Source organism: Pholis gunnellus (assembly GCF_910591455.1).
Source record: "Pholis gunnellus genome assembly, chromosome: 8".
Classification (NCBI taxonomy): Eukaryota; Metazoa; Chordata; class Actinopteri; order Perciformes; family Pholidae; genus Pholis; species Pholis gunnellus.
Window position 1 is genome coordinate 3977330 of NC_136534.1, and position 22032 is coordinate 3999361.

The following is a 22032-nucleotide window of genomic DNA, read 5'->3' on the forward strand; positions in this document are numbered from 1 at the left end:
GTAAAAACACCACAGAGCTCCTGCTTCTGACAAACTCACATCAGCGATACTGCTCTTTGTATGCACGATGGAAGTGGATAACATTTCTAAGCCCTTACTAAACTGTGGCTAATTACGGCACACAAAGAAATACAAACGCACTCACACTCATTCCCTCATTAAAGCCGAAATACAAACTTCTCAACAGCCTTCTTCTTCACTTTAACTGATGAGCCCTGAACACAGCCAGACATGAGCCTTTGAGTCATTGCTTTTCTTTCATCTGCCCGTCCTTGGGAACAGCAGCACCTTTTAATGCAAAGTGGGCCGAGGGTTTGTGTGATCTGGTGACAGGCTGAAGTCTGAATCACTGCGGTCTTGAGGTGGGGAGGCCAATTTAACCTCGCTACTATGATACGTGGGCAAATGTGAGGCATTGTAGATTCATATTTGCTGGGATTGGCCGTGGCTAACATAAAAAGTTGGCTTGTTAAACTAAACTGTATAGACCATTTCAATGGAATTGCATTGCTAGGCAACAGAAAAGAGGACATGTTTACTGGACCCAAGGGGACAAATACCCATCCTATTGGACCAAGCACCAGCCAACAAAAGTCCAGTTTGCAAACTGCTTAAAAGCAGTATATGCCGTACCTCCTCTCTTCTGTCTAAAAGTCTGCAGAGCAAGATATTATACTACGGCTAACATGTAAGGATTCCAAAGGCGTTTTCACGGGCTCCACCGTGCTCACAGGTGCCGCCTGGTGGTTGTTGGAGACACAACAACTCCTGGGGGAACTGCTGGTACACCTGGTAATGTTGCCTCACCGAGCCGTTACCGTTTCTGGGGTGGCAAAATAAATAATCTCCTCAATGGGAAGTGAAACGACGTTAAACTAGCTGCTGTTACCTAAATGTACATCTAAATGTACGTGTGCAGCTGTAACAGCCTGTTTACATGAGAAGCTCTTGTGCAGGAAATACCACCAGTGCTCCCCCTTTTCCCTTGTCGCTCTCTTTTTTTTTTTTTTTAAAGGTGCGCTGGGCCCTGCTGCACGACCCAGAATTTTATCTCCCAATTCTTATATAAAAAAGAAAATTCCCCTGCTGTGGGACTAATAAAGGATTATCTTATCTTATACTGTAAACATAAAGTACAACTAATATACATTCCCCAGATTCAACCCTGTTCAAATCTAAACATATACTAGAAATCTCATTTCAAAATGAGCAGGCTTTCTCAAATTGCTTTTTTTTTTTTCCTCCTGGAAACTCCATGTTGGTTAGAGTGTTTGAAAGCCCACGGAGCCCGCTGGGCTTTCAGTTGACATTCACCTTCATTACCTTAATGAATAACAACAGGTTAGCATGCAGGGCTTTTAACTGTGACAGGGAATTAATATAAAACGTGTTTCCAGCTTGAGGCTGCTTTTGGCAACTATAAAAGAAACCAAGTAGGCTTTACAAAACAGGTTAATACAGAGTACAAGCTAACCTTTGGAAAACACTAAAGAAAAGCGAGGAGCATATACAGTAGGTGTTTTAAAAGACAATCATTAGGATAAGATTTACTTCCATTTGTGGAAGTAAAAAGGTGAAGAGCAGATGGAAAATACATTATTTTTCTTTCCAGTTAAAAGCCACATTTAAGAGGGAGTCAAGCTAATGACTGTGAGAGATTCCTCCTGTTCTTAAAGTGCCAGCACTGGTTTTCCTGGTCTCATAAAGAGTGTGTTATGGATACAGTGACTGCATGGATAATATAAATGTTTAACAATCACTGCTTTGGCTAATGTTACAGTTTGTGTGTGTGTGTATGCGGTGTCTGTGTCCTTCCATGCACACTCACCTGCACAATCTCCAGCATCTCAGCTTTGCTGATGTACCCGTTTCCGTCCAGGTCGTACATGCTGAACGCCCATTTCAACTTCTGCTCCAGCTTGCCACGCGACGTCACGCTCAGCGCGATGATGAACTCCCGAAAGTCTATTGTGCCGTCGCCGTTGGCATCGAACGTGCGGAAGACGTGCTCGGCGAACTTGGAGGCGTCTCCGTAGGGGAAGAAGTTACCGTAGATCTTCTTGAACTCCTCCATGGAGAGGTTCCCGCTGGGGCAGTCCCTCAGGAAGCCCTTGTACCACTCCTGGATCTCATGCTCGGTGAAGTCGGTGCTCTCCAGGAGGTCCTGCATCACCTCAGGGCGGAGCTTGCTGTTCTGCTTCCCCATGTCTGTCGGTCCGGTCGGTCACTCGGCTCACAGCTGAGAGACAGAGGGAGGTGAGAGGTTGTTGTTTTTAGGATGGAATAAACACAATCTACAGCGCAATATACTGCTCTATTGATTTCTTGGGTAACGGACAGAGATGAGAAGAAGAAAACCTACTCATCACACACATGATGTATGTATAGATCTTTGATACAATAATTACTAGCTGAATAGGATTAACGTAAGACATTTAAAAGTGTCCATGCTTATGTGGTCAGTTTTGCACACATGGAGAGTTTGTGACCAGTGACAGCTGATCGAGACTCGTGGATGGAAATGTGCTTTATGTTGTTATCATCATACAATATTTCTGAAAAATGAAATCACAAACATGTGTGCTGAGCCTCTCTCCACGACTCCCTGCAGAAAATGTTGACCCTGATATCATTTCATTCACTGTGTGGTGAGAACTCATTAGCAGTCGGTCCTTTAAAAAGCATGTTTTGCGTTATAATATGCCTATTAAATGCTCCTTTACTTTGAAAGTTCAGTAATTGGTTCCGCTACGGGGTCAGTGAAATAACCTCTGCTGCCGTGTCCTCAAGTGGCTTTACCCATTTCTTTTCCAGACGTTATGCTTATCAGGACTGAAATCCCTCCCCTTTTACAAACTATAGGAACTTTCCATGGAAAACAGCAGTGTGTACTCCGAGTACACACAACGGCATAAGCCCAGCATGGCTTTAATTGGTCTATAAAATCTCTCTCTACACACACACACACACACACTGAGTTTAGCTGCACTGGAGGGAGAAGGCGGTGCAGCCAAATGATATTGAGTTTCTCATCACGTCACACAATTTCTTAACTCTCTTCCTGGAACTTGCGTCTCAGTGTTTGTCATGTAGATCTTTATGAACAGGATAAAGCTTTATAATCCATGTTTGCAGTTGATTTTAAATGTTCATGTAATAAAACACTTCAATGAAACTACATTGAGTTTACTGCATTCACATGTTCCGAATAAATTCACCTGTTTGACCAGAAACTAGTAAATGTTTCATCGATCCATTGTTCTACTTTGTTGATGTCACTGTGTTACAGGTCCATTCAGATCACGTTAATCTCATCTTCTTATGGTTCTAGAAGTAACAAGTGAAGCCTGATATTTCCCCCACAGTTTTCACAAAGTCCCCCCCCCCCCCGCCCCCCCCATTCATAATGCCACTTTTCATCACAACGTCTTCACTAATCACCAGAAACAGGGCAGAACCAGTTCACTGATTGGCTGCTGCTCCAGACTGAATTAGTGACCAGCTGGTCGTGAGACAAAGTTTGAAATTATGTATTTTTAAATGAAGCAGCTCAATGAAATTGAAAAAAAAACATTTTGCTTATGTCTACAAAACAGGATGAAATATATTATATATATATATTAAATATTTCATAGTTAAATCATATGGAGTTAAACAGTTAGACGGGGAAATAGAGGCAGACAGACGGAAAGTGGAGGAGCTCCGAGTGTCTGCTTTGTATCGGCCCTTTTGGTGACACAAACAGGAAGTGGCTGCTCCTGGTCTCAGTGAGATTGAGCCCTCAATACAGTGAGCATGCTCTTTCTGTGTACATGTCAGTAAGGACATGCTCATATTTTAGCATGCGTTAAGGCATAAGCCTCTATGTATTCAAAATTGAACAATGATAAGAACCACACACGTTTGAAATGACCTCAGCACATGCAGGTATTTCCCTAACATACTTTATCTTGTACGTGTTCAGTATCACAGCCTCGATGTGGCCTTCACTCTGAAAAGTCTCCGGATGTGAGTCACTTGTGTACTGAAAACCAAAGGTCCTTGAATACAACCGTGCTGTTGGAAATGAAACAACTGCTGAAAGTTTCTTCTTCACATCCTTGGGAGCAGGTCATCTACTGTGTCTAGTTGACGACGACAATCTCATAGAGAGAAATGAGAAAACTAGTTACAACACAGACATTTTACCAACATCAAGGCATCCTGCACTCCAGGCTCAACCAGGGCTTCCACTGTGTAGAAATTCCACAATGTAAGCAGTGATATTTGAGAAGCGATAACTTATCAGTGTTGAATTATCCACTCAGAGTCAGATGGAAAAGCTTGAGTGCCCTAAAGGACTGTAAAACAACCAGCCAGGCAGTTAATGCTCTTTGGCAAACATGAGGATGATGACGGCTCCGGTGTCAGAATCATAACAGAGGGGCGCGATCGCTTCAGTGGCACACAAATAAATGGAAGACTGATTTTTGTAGGGAATTATGTTTGCACTCCTTTTTTTTTACCTCTATCACAGACCTTTGTTTGCACATCCACACTGAGCACAGCAGAACAAAAAGAGCCTAGCATTTCAACAGCAGCATATTGAAAAACGTGGGCAAGAGGAGATAACACGAGAGTAGGTGGCACGATTGAAAACGCTGCACGTATATCAATAAAAAACAGATAACCTGGAGACAGCAAACCAGAGTAACAGAAGGGAAAACAGATTCTCTCAATGCCATGTGGAAGTTAACCCAGATAAAAAAATACTACACATGGGAAGATGTACTCTGTAACCCTGAAGTAAGTCCATAGACTGTATAAGAAAGGGTTCAGGGAAATTACCCACTAGTTTGGTATATGGCCGTTTTGAAGCCTCAAGTTTGGAATTCGGCCATCGCCATCTTGGTTATTGGCCGGCGCCATCTTGTTTTTTTGCAACCAGAGGTGGCGTGAGGGGGTAGAGCTAAGCACAACCGACAGCTGAATAAAACATTTTTCTGCTACCAAGATGTTACAATTAACTTTGATGAAATGAAAACACTGAAAGGGTTCAAGTTGAAAACATGAACAACTCCGCGGCAGCAACCTGTCAATCACAGTAAGCCCCGCCCTAAAGCATCCCCTGATTTATGGTCTGTTTGACTCTAAATGGACCATCATTTACTAAATGAACATCATGCTGTATTGAAGAAGACTTGAAACTAGAGATTGAGACCATAAACTCATGTTTACAATGTTTACTGAGGTAATAAATCAAGACAGAAGTAGAGTCATTTTCTCATAGACATCTATACAATCTGACTTCTTTGTGCAACCAGAGGAGACGCCCCCGATGGCCACCATGGGATCTAAGTTATTACATCTCATCTCGAGGGGAACATGAATGTCTGAACCAAATTTCCTGTCAATCCATCCACTAGTCAACTAACCAACTAGTTGGTTGAGATTTGTTGTTTTGTTTGAATGTGGTGGACCGATCAACTATCATCAGAGCCATGCAGCTAACGTGGCTAGAAGGCACAAATTGCAAACCTAAATGTGGATGCAAAGCCTGTTCAGAATAAGAAACAATGAGTTCTCTACACCAGCAGCAATTTTGGATGCAATTCAGACAGATTTAATTTGTTGTTACTTGCAGGAGGGTTTACCTGTGTTCTCTAGAGTGCAACCTGTTTCTACAATTTCCTTTTAGTCTTCTTTCACCAAATGCTTTGAAAATGCAAAACATAAACAAAAGAAGTAGGCAAATAAGTAAGGCCTTCAACATTAAGTTCAAAAAGAGCATCACAGAAGTATGCCTCGCTGTGTGGAAGAGACTGGGATCATTCTTTTAATGTGTAAGTCAAGCTTGACTTACACATTCCTTTCTTGACTTTTTAAAACTAAATATAACAAATAAATACATAGATATACATTTATAGAATTCTTATTTATTATTAAAATAATAAATTGTACACTAACATCTTTACAATTGACAATTGACAATTGAAACTTGATTGCAGCAACAGATTGGTCAAAAAACTTAACAGAAAGCATCAGAAAATAGTGACAAATGGCCATCCCAGTTCCTCAAAGTCTTGAAATATCTTGTTTCGTCAGTCCAAATTACGATAATAATGCTATCGGTGCATCCCTAGATTTCTTTGGGCACAACAAGTCCTCTATCCGATGATGGAAGGTGAAACGTCATAACTGCAGGGTTGACTTTTACACCATTTACCGCACTAACTGCTGTTTAAGGTGCTGCTGCAGCGACGTGATGACAGCTGGCTCTTCACTAATGGAATCCGTGACCATGACCCTGTCCACCGCTACAACACACACAAACTCACTCACTCACTCACGAAGCCGTAATTCCTGACCCACTGTGCCCCATCACCTGTTATGTTACACTCCATTTCCAGTCTGCACGCACACGCACACGCACACACACACAGCGATGAAACCACTTTGCCGCTCCTGATGACATGCTCAGCCAACTGCCATCCCATTTGTCTGATGACCTGGATTTACATTTTTTTTGTCAGACTGAAATATTAAGATGTGTGTGTGCGTTAAAAATAAAACAGGAGCTTGCGTATGTACTGTACTATATATTTGACAGCTGACTCTAAAATGAGTAGGCACTGGTGAGTGACAGAAAACGCTTGTGTACCTCTCAGGGCTGCTGTTCACAATGCCAGATAGCGTTGGCGGGCTGCTTTGTCACTGCTGGGTGAGGCGTGGTGGATCTAAACATTTACGTAGCTTTGCCCAGCTCAGCACGAGCTAAACGGTTTTACCGTCACCTATTAGGAACCTTACTACCAGGCCGTGCCTGTGACGGTGAAATATATTTATTTGTTACGATAGTTGCATAAACTATACAATCGTTGACTATTGGAGAATTAAAGAAACCACAATCCATCCCTAATTAACATTTACTAATTAGCACTAAACCAAAAGTGCTGCAAAGGAGAAAATCAAGAGACCTCAAGGTTTCAGACAGAGGAAACTACATGGAGTTATTAAAAAGGAATTTGTATGACTACATGTTCATAATGCCGGACCAGTTTCTTGAAGCTATAGCTGAGAAAAAGGTAGGACCAACTTGGCTGTGCAACATATTTGGGCCGACATTTGGTGCACGATAGTTTGATTGAAGCGGGGCAGAAGCCTCTCTTGAAGCCAGCAGCAGAGACATTTGGACGCAGATTGTCATTCAAACCGGGCAGGCGAACAGAAGCGGATGGTGATGATTCAGATTCAAATAGAGCCCGGCAAGAACGGGATCCATGGCTCGGATTCACATTCAGTTTATAAGAACCTAAACACGTCACACACACGCGCACACACACCTCTGTGGACATAAAACAATGTCTATGTATAACACAAAGGCTCTCCACGATGAAAGGTGTTAATGCTGTGTATGAATCCTGTTATGAGGCGGCTCTCATGTGCTGATAGGAGAGAGGAGACTGAAGCAGTGAGAGAGACATGGAGCAGGATGTTGTTGTTTTTTAATTCCCTCCAGCACATTTCTTCTGTTCCCGTCTTCAGCTGTCCTCAATCCATCCCTCTCACTCCGTTTGATCCCATTCATAAACTCTTCCACCTTGCCTGTGCCTCATTTCCATACTCTTCATCCTATTTCATCCTACACATGGACAATTCACTCTCTTATGATGAGATTTCACTGCAGTTACCATAGTAACATTCGGCGAAATCTCACAGCCATTGATGAGCTTCCTGGCTGAGTGTGCTGCTCATACACATACGCACGGTACACGGACCACTTAAATCCACAGAATGTGACTGGAGGATGTGTGTGTGTGTGTGTGCGGTTGTGTGGGTGCAGCTATGTGAGGTGAGCAGCAACCGTAGACTGTATACAAAGGTAGCAACTAGTAGCCAGCTGTTGTATGAACTCAAAGTCATTAAAAATCCTTTCTATGAGGCAGTGTGTCAGATAATGGTAATCATTCAGTTATATAATGGTCCAACATTACAGCAGTTTATTCTGCATGCGTCCTTCATTTGAAGCAGCTACTCCAGACCATTCTTCACGAGTACATGAACTGCTACGGAACTACACCACCCAACAGGTTGGCTGACTTAAACAGCTTTCCCGCTGTGTGCCTCCCGGTTCACTGGACAAATGTCGAGGGTTGTAGCCGTCAAAATAAAACTGGTTTAAATCATAAATGTTTTGTTCTTTGGGGAGTCAATAAGTTATTTTTGGGCATCTTATATTAATTTTTTTTTTTTAAAGTGAAGTTGAATGAAAGTTAATAATTCCTTTGTCTTTTGTAGACATAGTTTGTTGTTAAGGAAAGAAAATAGATTAAAATCGTAAATGGGATGTGAGTACATGCAAAAAAAAGAAAAGAAAATCTCTAATCCAGGGATGTCTTGATCCCAGGTCACTGGGGCACCCAAAGGATACATCTTCTTCACATTTGTTCAACCAAAATAACCACTCTGCTCTCTTTCACAAGGAAGCATGCAATAGATGACTAGCCGTCCTAAAATACACTGCACACAAGATTATAGGTTTCTAAAAAAACAACTCCACAAGAACACAACAAATGAGCCAAACTTCTCCGATAATGCCCTTTTTAGCCTCGGCTGTCCCACTTTCCCAAACCTACAACAGCAGCTGTTGCAGAGGGTGAAAAGGGCTTATGGTCCAGCTGCAGTCCATTCCTGCAGAGAAGGCATTTCACATGGAGAAGAGCAAAAAAAACACTGTGGATGTCTGAGTTGTTGGTTTTAAAGTGTTAACAATCCAGTTAACTAAAAATGTAAATAGGAAAAGGAAGAGACCACCATTTCTAACACTGAAAACTTTATGAAAACTTTAGAACAAACAATAACCCACAAAATTCATGGGCCGAGTCCGTTGAGCTCTGCATTTGTAGATGCAGATCTGTTCAAAGGTTCCTTTCAAATGCGTTTCACTTACTGAAATTGATATTTTATTTTGTGTTTGGAGGATGCCTCTCTCATTCAGCCGCCTTGTAATGTCACAAACACCGTCCTGGACATCTGACGCTTCTTTTCTTCCTCACCACGGACGGCCAAGAGCTCCAGCATCTCTGAGTCTTGCCACAAATCTATATTGCTCAAATAGTCGTTGGTTCATTTCCGATGTAGATGGGATATAAGTAGAGCTCTTCACTATAGAAAGCTCCCTTTCACTTCCAGGAATACTTTGCATAACAAGTTGCTAATTTATGATGAGGTGTGTGCCTCTGTTTTGTCTAGTTGAGCCAAAGCATCCAAGTAATGAGAGCCAATATATGCATAAACATAACAGTAATTCAACTATACTTGATTTGGTTAATCTCTCTACTCACTGCAAATAGTTCTTAATGGAAACCGAAATGGTTATGCTAAATATGCAATGGAAAACCCAAAGCGGTTTGGGATGAAACCCCAGAATAACATGAGCGCTAACCACACAAAGGGAATAATGTGCAACCACAAGAAAAATGGGAAGGGGGAGTGTCTGATTTTTTGGGGCTAAGAAACATCTGTAAATTTGTTTTTTCTTAGAGCTTGAGTCTCCACAACAATGGAAAAGCAGCAACAACAGAGATGGGAGTTGGGAGGTGAGACAGAGAACAATGAAGACACACATGCAGAAATAGAAATTAAAATGTAGAAGCCTAAATCTGCCCACTTCCTGTCCCAGCAGGAAAACCCTAAGACAAATCAAGCCATTTAACAACAATTCATTACTCAAGCCACTCAGTTTGTCTAAACGTTGTACTTTTTGTCAGCTTAGAGTGCAGTCTGACTGACACACAATAAAGGCTTTCTACCCATCAAAATGTTGAGCTAAAATCAGTCTGCGATGTGTATTAGTTTCAAAGAGGCGTCCAAAAGGACAAAACCTCTCCCCTCAAACTTCCTGACAATGCTCTGGCACTGGGACAACACAGAGACAGGCACTGGCAGACGGCCAGGCAGTAGCTGGATGGGGGGCGACCCAAGAGGGGGGCAGATGAGTTTGTACTACTTGGACTGAAGCCAACTTTTCCAGGCTCGGACTCCTTGATTCTTCTCTTTTCTTTTGCAGCAAAGCTGGGGGGGGAATTATGATTTTCATAATCAACTTAAGGGGTTATGTAATTTCATCTATGTGGCCACAGTCACTGTTGTCACTGTGCCTGCACAACTGCGCATTGTTAAACAAATGATTATATAACTTTTTTTCTTTTTATTCTGGCTTGTGTGCGAGCATTTGATATATAAATGTGTAAAGACAACCGTGGATCGAGCAACATTCTCAGCTGAGTCAGATTTGACAATCATTTTAGGGCACTGTTGTGAGAATCAGTTTGGGTTGAATGCCTGCAAGAACTCTCTTCTTCTTCACTTCCTCTTTGTCCAACAGAAAAGGACCCCTGCCTTGTATGCGGGGATCATGTCTAATTTGTTGTGCTCCCTGTCTGTGGTGCCCTAAATGGAGGTCTCTGTCGGCCTGGTATTGGACCTGGTGAATTGGTGGGATGACTAACTCATGGGATCCAACAGAGATGTCAGTCTGTCTGTTATTGTAGTTATTATGGTTTTGTAAAGCCTGCCGAGTCTGACTACTGCTAAAATTCATGCATTGGAATTTTTGCTAAGCCCGACCCCCATTATTGCATTGTTGCTGTACCAATGCAGTTTACAATACTAAATGTTAAATTACCACTCAAAATCATGTTGTCATTTAGTAAAGAGGTAGGTAAAACCAAATTCTGATTTAGGTAGGTCATATAGGTCATGTTTGTCAGCTAGAAAGGACAACTGTCGCTAGCAGACTTTATTAGCTACAATACACTAAATTAATAATGACCATAGACTGTATATAAGAAGTGGACGCAGTCATCTTGACATCACCCATTGGTTTGTGGAATGCCGTTCTGAGTTTGTCAATTTTGCCGTCGCTATTTTGGATTACGGCAGTCGCCATGTTTTTTTTTGCAACTAATGAACGGAAATGACTATTTGGAATGCGGAGGAGTGACGTAGAGACGCTGTATATAGCAGCATATAGCAGCAGCAACCTGTCAATCACAGTAAGCCCGCCCTAAAGCATCCCCTGCTTTATGGTCTGTTTGACTCTAAATGGACCATCATTTACTAAATGAACATCATGCTGTATTGAAGAAGACTTGAAACTAGAGATTGAGACCATAAACTCATGTTTACAATGTTTACTGAGGTAATAAATCAAGAGAGAAGTAGTCATTTTCTCATAGACTTCTATACAACCAGAGGAGTCGCCCCCTGATGGTCAGTAGAGAGAATGCAGGTTTTAAGACACTTCCTCGTTGGCTTCACTTGGCAGAACCGGAGGTTCCTGCATGCTAATTACGCGAAATTTAAGTTGATAGGTTGGTTGAAAACCCGGTCTCTGGCTGACTAATGTTACTTTCTGACATGTTTTAAAACAAGAACCCAGTAAAAGGTCTGATGCTTAAGTTGCTTGTCACATGCAAAAAGTCAACATCCTCACCAGTAGATATATATTTAGAAAGTAACCTGTAAGCACACATGATAATGTATGAAATACCCCTGGACTTGGAAGTGACGCTGGGTTACTTCTGCAGGTAGCTAGCTAGTTAGACAGACATGCTAATATTTGCGGCTTACTTTTGAGCAGACGAACACATTGTTTAATTTATTCCTTACACTTTTGTTCTTGAATTTTTTTGTTAGGTTTTGGAGGTAAAAAGAAAAACTACTATCCAACCACTTTATACACTGTGTTTCAGTCTAACTACAGCTCCATGCACATCCCTTCAACATCTGGAGACATCTCAAGTTTGGCAGACCTGCTGTGTCTCGTTACAGTGGCTACGCTATGACTGGAATATGTATGTTCGGGGGAGGGGTTTAGCGAACAGGAAGTTGATTGAACAACTGCCATCTGGGTATTGAACAAATCTGAGGTAAATATCAAACTCCAGGCAGAGTGAAGAAATAGAATTAGCAACTAAAAACTTCTTCATTACTTTAAATGTTAACTACACCTACTGCTGCCTGTTTTTGGTTTGATTCGTTCAAAGTGAATTTTCCATAAAACTGATGAGTGATGATTAAAAAAATAACTGCCTCCCACTCAATCACACCCGCTGGACACAAATTGCCTTCAGCATTGTGAAAGATGAAGCGGGATGGCTGTAAAAATGTTCCACTGCTGAACTATAACTGATACAAGATGTTTGCAGAGCAACTATGAGAGCAGCTGTGGAATGTATGGTTGTTACAGAACAAGGACAAGGTCCATGGTGTCTTAACAGTGGTCGCATTATGGGAGACCCGGCGGTGAGGGTGAAAACAAGAGAAAGGGAAAGACAAAATATGAATCAGGCAGAGATTGAGCCTGGAGATGGATCTGATTGAAGAACGCCCCTGGGGATGCAACAAAGCTCGTTCTGCTTCCTGTGGTCAAGGAAAAATATAGAAACAGGATATGACATCACGGAAAATAACAAACAGAGTGGAAGCTACGTCACAGTGGAGGTCAGGGGTCAGGATGAACCCAGGGAAATGGGATGTGATCAGTAGTGAAAACGTTCCCCTACAGACACATTTCAAAGTATGTAGGAATATTCTGCTATGATTCACATTTTGTTATACACTATTTTACCACATAAAAAAAACTCTGTTAGAAGCACAGTGTAACGTTTACATGCACCAAATATTCCGGTTCTCTGCTGTTATTCCGAAAAAGATAATAATCCTACAAAGCTGTGAACATCGCTAATGAATAAAAATGAATATTGCACTAATATCTTTCATTCCCTCAAACACCTGCTTGAAAAAGTCAGTGTGAATCAAACCTAATCAGGAATATCCAAATGAAATTTGCTGTTAACTTGACCCAGGTCAAATTTTGAATATTGTCATATTCAGAATAACAATATTGCAATATTAGTGTGCATGTAAAAGGCGTTTCAAAATGGCTAGCGTCAGAGCAAACATCGGAGGGAATCAGCCATACATGCAGGAACCTCAGTCAGACCCAGACTCAGATAAGCAGCAACTAGCAGACGCATCAGAGTAGTTTGGGGTAGTTTGAATATTTTACTTGTTTATGCTGTTTGTTAGCTTGTGAGTGGCTGTGGCTGTAAAACATACAGTAATATCTAATGGGATTTATTTTGGTAGATAGTGGAAGGAAGCTCCAGGGTTGGGTTTATATCCCCAGACTGCACACTCTACCATGTCAGCTGTCAAAACTTTCACTCTGCTAATGCAAACTCTCGACCTTTGTGCTAAGTCTGCTCTGCGCTGAAGGGTTTCAGGTTTCCTGTATTTGCATATTAGACAGCTATTGGCTTCTGAATCCGTGACGTACCTCATCTAGATTTCCCGGGGTACATTTGAATCTCTGATTTTAGTGCATGAACATCTCCCTCTTCTGTAGAGGAAGTCATTATAGTCAAGGACTAAACATAAGAGAAACACATTTATGAGTGGAGGGGATCTTTAAGGTGTCTGAATTTATAGGTAGGCAGTTGTGAATGAGTCATTTCCTGTGTTGTACAAAGGAAAGTAAGAATTTGCATCGGATTAATGGAAGTGTAATTAGTTTTAGAATCAGAATATAATTAGTTTTGCTGCTATCATCAGAGCTTAATGCCATAACTGTAATTTGACCAATAGCCAAGATTGTTCAATCATTGTGTATCAAGTGTGTATTATTTTATTGTGAAAATCATCAGCACAGTGATGTTTCATGTTTCATGTTGTAAAAAATGAAACATAGATAACCTGTTAATAATGCACACAAGATAATATCATGTAAATAATCCTACTTAAATCATTTTATATACACAGTTCTGATTACAGACTCTCTCTACCTCCTTACACCACCTGTCAAAAAGAGAAAAAAAACAGATAATCATGCAGTGAAAATCTGATTTTGTGACATCCTTAGCACAGATGTTGGAGTCTTTGACAGTAAGGAGGATACCCTTAAGATTGAGGGAGAAAACTCAACAGACTGGTTAGTACTGACTGACGTTTTGGAGGTAGACGACCCCACAAATCCTGTGAGAATGCAAACTGTTGTACCAAAAAATAAACCTGGATGGCAACCAGCAGCGTGTAAGCAGCATTGCCGCCTGTTTGTCAAGTTCCAGTTTACATCCATGTCTGTCCAAAATGTCACTTGATCATTTTACATTTGTGTGACATTGTAATAATTAGCATATGATTTCTGAGATATAGCGTTTACCGGAATGGGACGGACCCAAGTACAACGCCACATCATCGCTCTTGCCAGCACGGAGGCATAACAAATACCAGAACAAAAAAGTTCCTTTAAAGCTGCTGTGATCAAGATTTTCTATATCAAATGAGTTAAATGATATAGATCACCTTTAATACAATAAGTCTATTTGCTCTACCATTTCCACCAACGTAGCTATCCCCTATAATGTCACAACGTGGGCAGTGTTGCAAATCAATGATCATGACACTTTATAGCTAAATTCAATTAATGGTATTTAGGTTGGATGAACCAAAAACAGTCCCATCGGGTTATTCCAGCAATGATTAGTTTCTGAATAATATTGGCAATTGACTATAAAAGAGTTTGAAGGACAGCAGAGGAGCCTCTTTCTTTACAAAGAATGACTAAAGAGGAAGTCTCAGTAACTGTGTAGATAACTAATCACAGAGTAGGAGAGTGTTCTATAAACAGTGAAGGAAAGTCCTAACACAGCATTTGTCACATGTGTGCCAAAGATATTCAAGAACCAGTGAGGCACTAAGTTGTGTGTGCTTGTACAGCATCTCAGAGAACAGCTGCCACAACAATACACGAGCGTACAATACAATATCCCGACACAACGACAGCATCTTCGTGTCTGACAGCTGGCGATAAATTCACAGCTTCAGAAAGCAATCTCCAAGCAGATATTGCCTCAGTATGGAAGCGACAATTCAGTGGCTCTCCTCCTTTCGCCCTCACATACCCCGGTGAGATCTCTGCAGGCACTGAGCAATTCGGAGTGGTCTTGTATCTGGAGATCTGTCACGCCGAGCTGCCACACTGTCATTTGCGACGGTACCCTTTGGAAAATAATTCACAGGCTATGAATCGTGCATAATTCAAGATCTTCCATATTGGCTGAGAGCTGCTTCTGGGCTCCGTGTGAAAGAAACAGCTACCTTCTAAATAATGTCAACAATTATTGGATATCATTTTTCTTCATGAGTAGCAACAGACAGTGATCATGGACTGGGTCTGAATGAGTACACAGCCTTGAAGAACTGGTTTTGGAAGGAGGATTCATTAAATCAGATCAAGAGCCAAAAACATGCAGAGTATTCCAGCAAAACAAACCTGGCTAAACCTGCTGCAGCACAATGTGACGTCATCTGGCAACATTTTCTTTTTCTTAACTAAGCAACCTTTAATAAATGCTAAATGGACTTGCGTTTATATGGCACCTTTATATATGTACACCACATGTCAACATTCACCCATTGACACGCACACATTCATACACTGATGGCAGAGGCTGCCATACAAGGTGCTCCCTGCCAATCAGGAGCTGTACCAATGCACATTCATTCATTCATTCATACACCGATGGAGTTCAGTATTGTGCATAGAGACACTCCAACACGCGGCCCGGAGGAGCCAGAGATTGAACCACCCATCTTCTGATTGGAGGACGACCCGCTTTACCGCTACCTCATGTAATGAATGAGGTAGCGAATGATTTGAAATTTTTTTTTGAACACCTCATCCTTCTACTTTTTGTCAAGTTTTGGTTTACTAGGCGTTTTTGTCTTATCAAAGAAAACCATAACTATTTTAGTATAGTTTAATCAAAATATCTTCACCTGTGTCATGTTGCTGGTGTAGTCCTGATATGACGCACACAGCACAAGAAACAGATCTGCAAAAAAAACAACTCCTCTTTATCAAGAAAATAAAGGGATTTTGGTTTTAAAACTAGTCTTTCTTTGTCAACACTACTGCATGTCGGCAGTTGGTGTTAAATGACGTTAGTGGCTTCTGTTCTCAGTCATAGAAGAAAAAAGGTTGTTGACGAACATATTCAGTCATAGTTTTCTAACAGAATTAAAACTGCACTAAGCTTCGTTACGTTTTTGACAAATAGATTTAAAACACAAATTTAAAATCAAATTTTGACAAGAAGAATCTGGTTGTGGCTGAATATACGTATAGAAGTACAACATGCTCTAAAATACTGTTGAGGCTGATACTGAAATCAGATGATGTCGTCTTCCGGCTTCCTCTCAAACTTTCAGAGAACTGAGTTAATGTTCTCTCATTTCCAAAACACATTAGCTACTGAAATATGTTGTATCACTCACTTACTAACAAACAGCAGAGACAGCAACAAATGAAAGTTGCATCTCAGGGCTGATTTTTTTTATTTTGTTGAAAATATTTAATATCCAGCTTCCTTTTATCTGTGTCGCTGAGTAAAACAAATAATTATAAAATGATTGACTACTCTGCATCTATCTAATCTTAAATGTCCATCAACATTACCACAAGTGGATGAACCGCAACTATGAAGGTTCTAAACGCACACTAATTATGATGATCGTTTGATTCACTGACTGTGACTAGTGACGTGTGGTGTAGTGACTCACATCCTCAGTCACGGCAGCTGGGGAGTTTTGTCCCATCAACAAGTCAAATCTAGAAAGCGACAGCTCACTCTTTTGTCTCTTGTGTCCAACGCAACATGACAATGTGTGTGAATTCCTCTCTGTGGCTATAAATAGAACATCTGTTTCCCATAGTTTCCCTCAACCAATGCATGGGAGCTTATGGTCCAAGATTACCCTTTAGCTGGGGGCCATCTCTCACGAGCACTCTGCACCTCATTGGGGCTGCGTGACCTATGACCCCCTTCATAAAAGAGGCCTATTGGAGAGGGACAAGGGCACGGCTGACCAGCTGTCCCTCGAAGCCACCACTAACATGCGTCTGTCTGCAAGCTCTCACTCAACTTTGTGCATAACAGAGATGAATACTTTCACAGGGGATGGAGAGTGAATAACTAATGTGGCGCTTCTCTGGGAAACACTTGCTTAAATTGATTGATATTCCAAGATTCTATCATGCACAGTTTCAGCTCTCGGTCAAACGCAGCCCTGAAAGAATTGTTGAAACGTCATCTCCAAATTCCTCTTTCTTTTCTGTAAATCCTCTTCTTCATAAACCCAACTGTAAAGAGCTCTGCAGGCTGACGACTGACACTAAGGAGCACTGCAGATTGTCAAACATCCAGCGAATTGTTTAAAGTTTCCATAAGTATGCCTGATGTCACATTTCTAAAAGTGTTTTTTCCTCTTCCAACAATCACTTATGAGTCCCAGGCCACAGCAAATCACTGATGCTGGAGGCCACAGGCTCATTGCCCTAACAGTGAAATTGTGTGTGTGAAGTTCAAATATGAAAGAGAATTTCTGTAAATAAAATAAACTCAATTGAAACGTTTGAAACGTTGAGTAAAGGGGGGATTCTGCAGCACCACAGTGTTCACACACACCCTCCTAACAAATGTAGCTGGTGCTAATTATTTGATATTCAGAGCAATTAAATCACAGCAAAACAATATTTGCAATGTAAAGATGTAGCGGAGCATGGCTGCAGCTAACAGATATTTTAATTGTCAATTAATCTGTTAAATACTTTCTCGATTAGTTGATTAGGTCTTTTGTCTATAAAAGTGTCTTAGTGACTTTCCTTATATTCTCCATGCTTTGTTTACGTAGCTGGGCTGGCTGCGCATGCATTTAAGTGCACTTTAGTTCACTGTGTTGTGCCCCTCTGGCTGGCTAAATGCCGTCACGCCGTGCACAGCGCTCATACGGCAGTGTACTGCAAAATCAACGATTGGTCAGCATGAGCTGCTGCTTTGTGTTTTATCCCAAGTCTCCACTTTAGCGGGAGTTTGTTGGATTTATCACATGGTGCAGGTTGAAGACAGGCAAAGTCATGTCCTCCTTTACAACAATGGAAGACAACATCCCATGACTCATCCAGCTAGAGGTGCTATGACCGTCAGCGAGTAACTCCAACCACCACAACACCTGGCCTGAGAGGAGTAAGTGTGCTGTAAGTGTCCGTTGCCTCTTCTCTTTTTGTCCCGACCTTTACGGTGAGTGCAGGTAAAGTAGTGAACGATGTCGCAGCCCTCTGAGCACAGTAACCTCAGTGACCAACATTTCCACACTTCAGCCAAATGAGCGTTTCAACACCGGCTCCTTCAGTGGCGCTGGGAATTCACGTTGCGCAAACATTTTGAGATTTTAGTGTAACATACCCTCTGACATAGTCATCTAACAGAGGGCCATTGCTGTCGTTGAGTATACATTAATGCAAAACCGCACTGGAGGTCTTACAGAGTTCTCCCATACCCAGTGAGTCAAGTACCTTTTGCTTAACTCCCCATTCCAGACCAGGAGCTCAAACCTAAATGCTGCTCTCTGTGAGTGTCGGTGTTCATGTGAGAGAGAGAGCACACATCCTAAAACCTCTTCCACTTCAAGTGAAATCCATCTGCTACACAAAGCTGTAAATACAATACACCATGAAACTTTATTTCCCCTCCATTAAACAAACTCTAACAAAGTAAAGTATGAATGAATAGAGCATGTCAGAAGTCATTGATCTGGGCATCTTAAACAATCAGAAACAATCTTTCACTGAATAATAATCAAAGACAGAGCCCGACGCTCCTTTCTACCGTCTCCTTAGAGTCGCCATTATTAAACACCTGATAAAAGACTGGGAGAGGAATCCAGGCAGGAAAAACATCCAACTGCCTCCCCGAGTATCTGTCTCTTCTCCTATCTCCGCACATCGTTCTCACTTAAAACTTTCCATTTCTCTCTGTTTCTGTCTCCCTCTCCGGCTCTGCTCGTAAATCAACAGTTACATAAACTGCCTTCAAGTTGGTTTCCACTAGTGTTACATGAGACTCCCCTAAGTACAAAACAGGATGTTATAGAACCCCGCGTGGTTCAGACGCTTCAGCTGAGCTTGTGTGCAGCTGTATCAAACTGTTTTCTCCAGGTCTCTTTTTGGTTTTAAACGGATGTGGGCTCAAGTAAAACGGTCTCTATAACAGAAGAAGGAGGCAGTCAAGTCACCTTTCTCCATGATACAACTACCTTAATTCAATTTAGACTTGTATTTAAAACCCGAAGCAACACTGGCTTCCAGTTTGTTCCACACGGAAACTCGCATTTACACTCACCTGACACGCAGAAAACGTTCACATTCATGTGTAGAACAGACACACACTGCAACTAACTGCAACTCTACTTTCACACACCTGCAACTACAGAGACACATACTGCAAGCTCACAAACACACAAATGTACTCGAGTAGCACGGATGATCTATGTGCAAAGTTCTGTCAGTGCATCTCTCGTGCTGCCGTAATGTTGCCATTTTTATGAGGACATTAATGAGCTCAGCCCTGCAGTATGCCATTCAGAGGTGTAACAGAAAGCAAGTAGCACTTGATGTTGATAAATATGCAGAATATCAGTAGTGTGGTTATGCCACCTTTAGATAGAGTATATAAGATGAACCATCCAGAGAGAAAAGCCCGGTGTGTGTTCTGTGTAAATGAAAGCCAGCCAACAAAATGAGCAAATACCATGGTAACCAACATGTCGCCCCACTCAGCCATCCCATTACCTCAGTGTGTGCCCAGTTAGTGTGAAACCAAATACAATTTCACACGACTTATTCAAATAACATGTTCAATGCATAGATCCAACACTACTGCAGTGTGTGTGTGTGCCTCAGTTTCATACACAGGTTTGGCATCACACACACACACACACACACACACACACACACACACACACACACACACACACACACACACACACAGACACACACACATCCTTCAAGTAACAGTAGATTCATACATCGCCGTTTGACATAAACTAAACATGCCATCTTCTCAATCCAGCAACTTGTAACAATATAGATTTTTTTATATTTGGCCATCCCATGCTGCTCTGTGAAAGACTTGCTGGAAAACATTCAACAGCACGCACGCACGCACGCACGCACGCACGCACGCACGCACGCACGCACGCACGCACACACACACACACACGCGTCAAGAGAATTCTCCACTGCTGCAGGATGTCAGATAAAGCTACTGGCTGTATACTAGAGGTGTGTGTGTGTGTGTGTGTGTGTGTGTGTGTGTGTATGTGCGTGTGTGGCAGTGGCTCTTTCTTCAGGCTAAGTGGTGCCAACATACCCAGCTCATAACACACACACACACACACACACATTAGATGACGGTATGCTCGTGCAGTATTATTGTGCTGGATGGACATGAAGAGAGACCTTTTTCTGTCTCTGAACTCAAAATGGCTTCTTGTGGTATTCACACAGCTCATTTCACAACAGGAAGGGGCACTTCTGAAAGATGATGCACCCTCAGGCTTACAGGACATTTGGAACAGCTTGACGCAGACAACATGCAGTGAAGGAAGACTAATATGAGCTCTAAACCAGTATTTCCCAAACTGATTTCTCTGGGGACCCGTTTTTTTAATTCTTTTACACTCTAATAGGTGATATTTATAAATCGTGATCATGTTCCTGATCATCTTTACTGCCATCTGCACATCACCGTATAATATTTTGAAAAGGTAAACCAACTATTTGAAAGACAAATATGTTTGATAAATCACAACTTCATTTTTTGCATGTGTTATTGAAAACGATACACATAAATGTTTTTTAAATGAGACCAAATAAATGCATTTAACAGGCTTAGTCTTTCCTCTCAAACAGACTGTAGGCTAGCCTTTCATATTAGTAGGCTATCACAACAATACCAGCATGCAGGTTCCCTCATGTGGCTCAAAAATATAAACATTAAGTTAAAAGACTGTGGAAGTAATCCTGCAAATATATCTGGCAGTGTTTGGAAATGACTGCTTTAACAAACTATTGCTTGCGTCACTTTCAGTCTGTTTCGGGGATCACTGATATCCCGATGAAACATTTACGTTACGTCATAAAAGCAAGAGTCTTCGCCATTTAGGGTAGATGAGTACAAGATCACGACTACTGCACAGGTCCTTAAAGTCCATTGTGTATTTGTCTGGAACTAACCTGATGCTATCCACTGATGGCTGCGATCAAATAGGCCATGGAAGGTATTATGTCACAACAACCTCCAAACCAAAACAGTAAATCCAGTCTAATCGGCACGCCAAATGCAAATTGGTGTCCTAATCTGAGCATTTAATTGGATGAAGTCGGTAAATATCTGCGAGTGGAATACTTCAGACGGTGACAAAGACCTGTTACATGCTCTTGGCTCGTCTCCACTTCATTAAGTTGGGGGAGGGACGAGAAAGAGGGATAAAGTCTCACAGCAGATGAGTTGCAGAGAAGTAGAGAGAGGGAGAGAGAGAGTGAGAGAGAGAGAGAGAGAGGAGGAGGAGGAGGAGGAGGAGGAGGAGGAGGGAGAGAGAGAGACACAGGAGGAGGAGAGAGGGAGAGAAAGAGAGAGACACAGGAGGAGGAGAGAGGGAGAGAAAGAGAGAGACACAGGAGGAGGAGAGAGGGAGAAAGTGTGGAGCATCATAGGGAGGCGCCAAACCACTTGTTATGCACATTTCTCTTTTCTTTCCACCCTATTTGGGCTAAATGTGGGCTGGCATGCTATTGTGTGAGGCACGCAGGGAGGTGTGTGTGAGTGCAGGGGGGGGGGGGGTTCTCAAGCTAAACAATTGTCAAGAAGATTCCTTAAGAAAAACTCCTTCGGAAAAAAAAACCTTATCTTACCGCATTACTGAATAAAAAACCTTGAGAATACAAGAGTTACCCCCCATCAGAGGGGGGCAGGTGGCAGCTGCTCCGGCCCACACTGCTGCCTCTAACATTAGCAAAGCTCTGAGAAGAAAAGCCATGTGGAGGTGCCCATCACTTTCAACTGCACAGTACATAACACACACGGCCCCATCATCATCAAACTCTCTCTCCTCTCTCTCTATCATACACTCACTTCCTGCAGGGGG

The 22032-nt window shown here is 41.9% G+C and overlaps 1 protein-coding gene across 4 annotated transcripts in view; it reads right to left on the bottom strand.

Annotated features, from left to right (window-relative positions):
• The window catches only part of ncalda (neurocalcin delta a), a 60401-nt gene that overhangs the window by 9615 nt on the left and 28754 nt on the right, over nucleotides 1–22032 (bottom strand). For all 4 annotated transcript variants that reach the window (XM_079165064.1, XM_079165066.1, XM_079165065.1 and 1 more), the window contains one exon: nucleotides 1829–2239. In XM_079165064.1, coding sequence (XP_079021190.1) covers nucleotides 1829–2206 — 378 coding nt within the window. In that variant the 5' untranslated portion in view covers nucleotides 2207–2239. The remainder of the gene's footprint in view (nucleotides 1–1828; nucleotides 2240–22032) is intronic.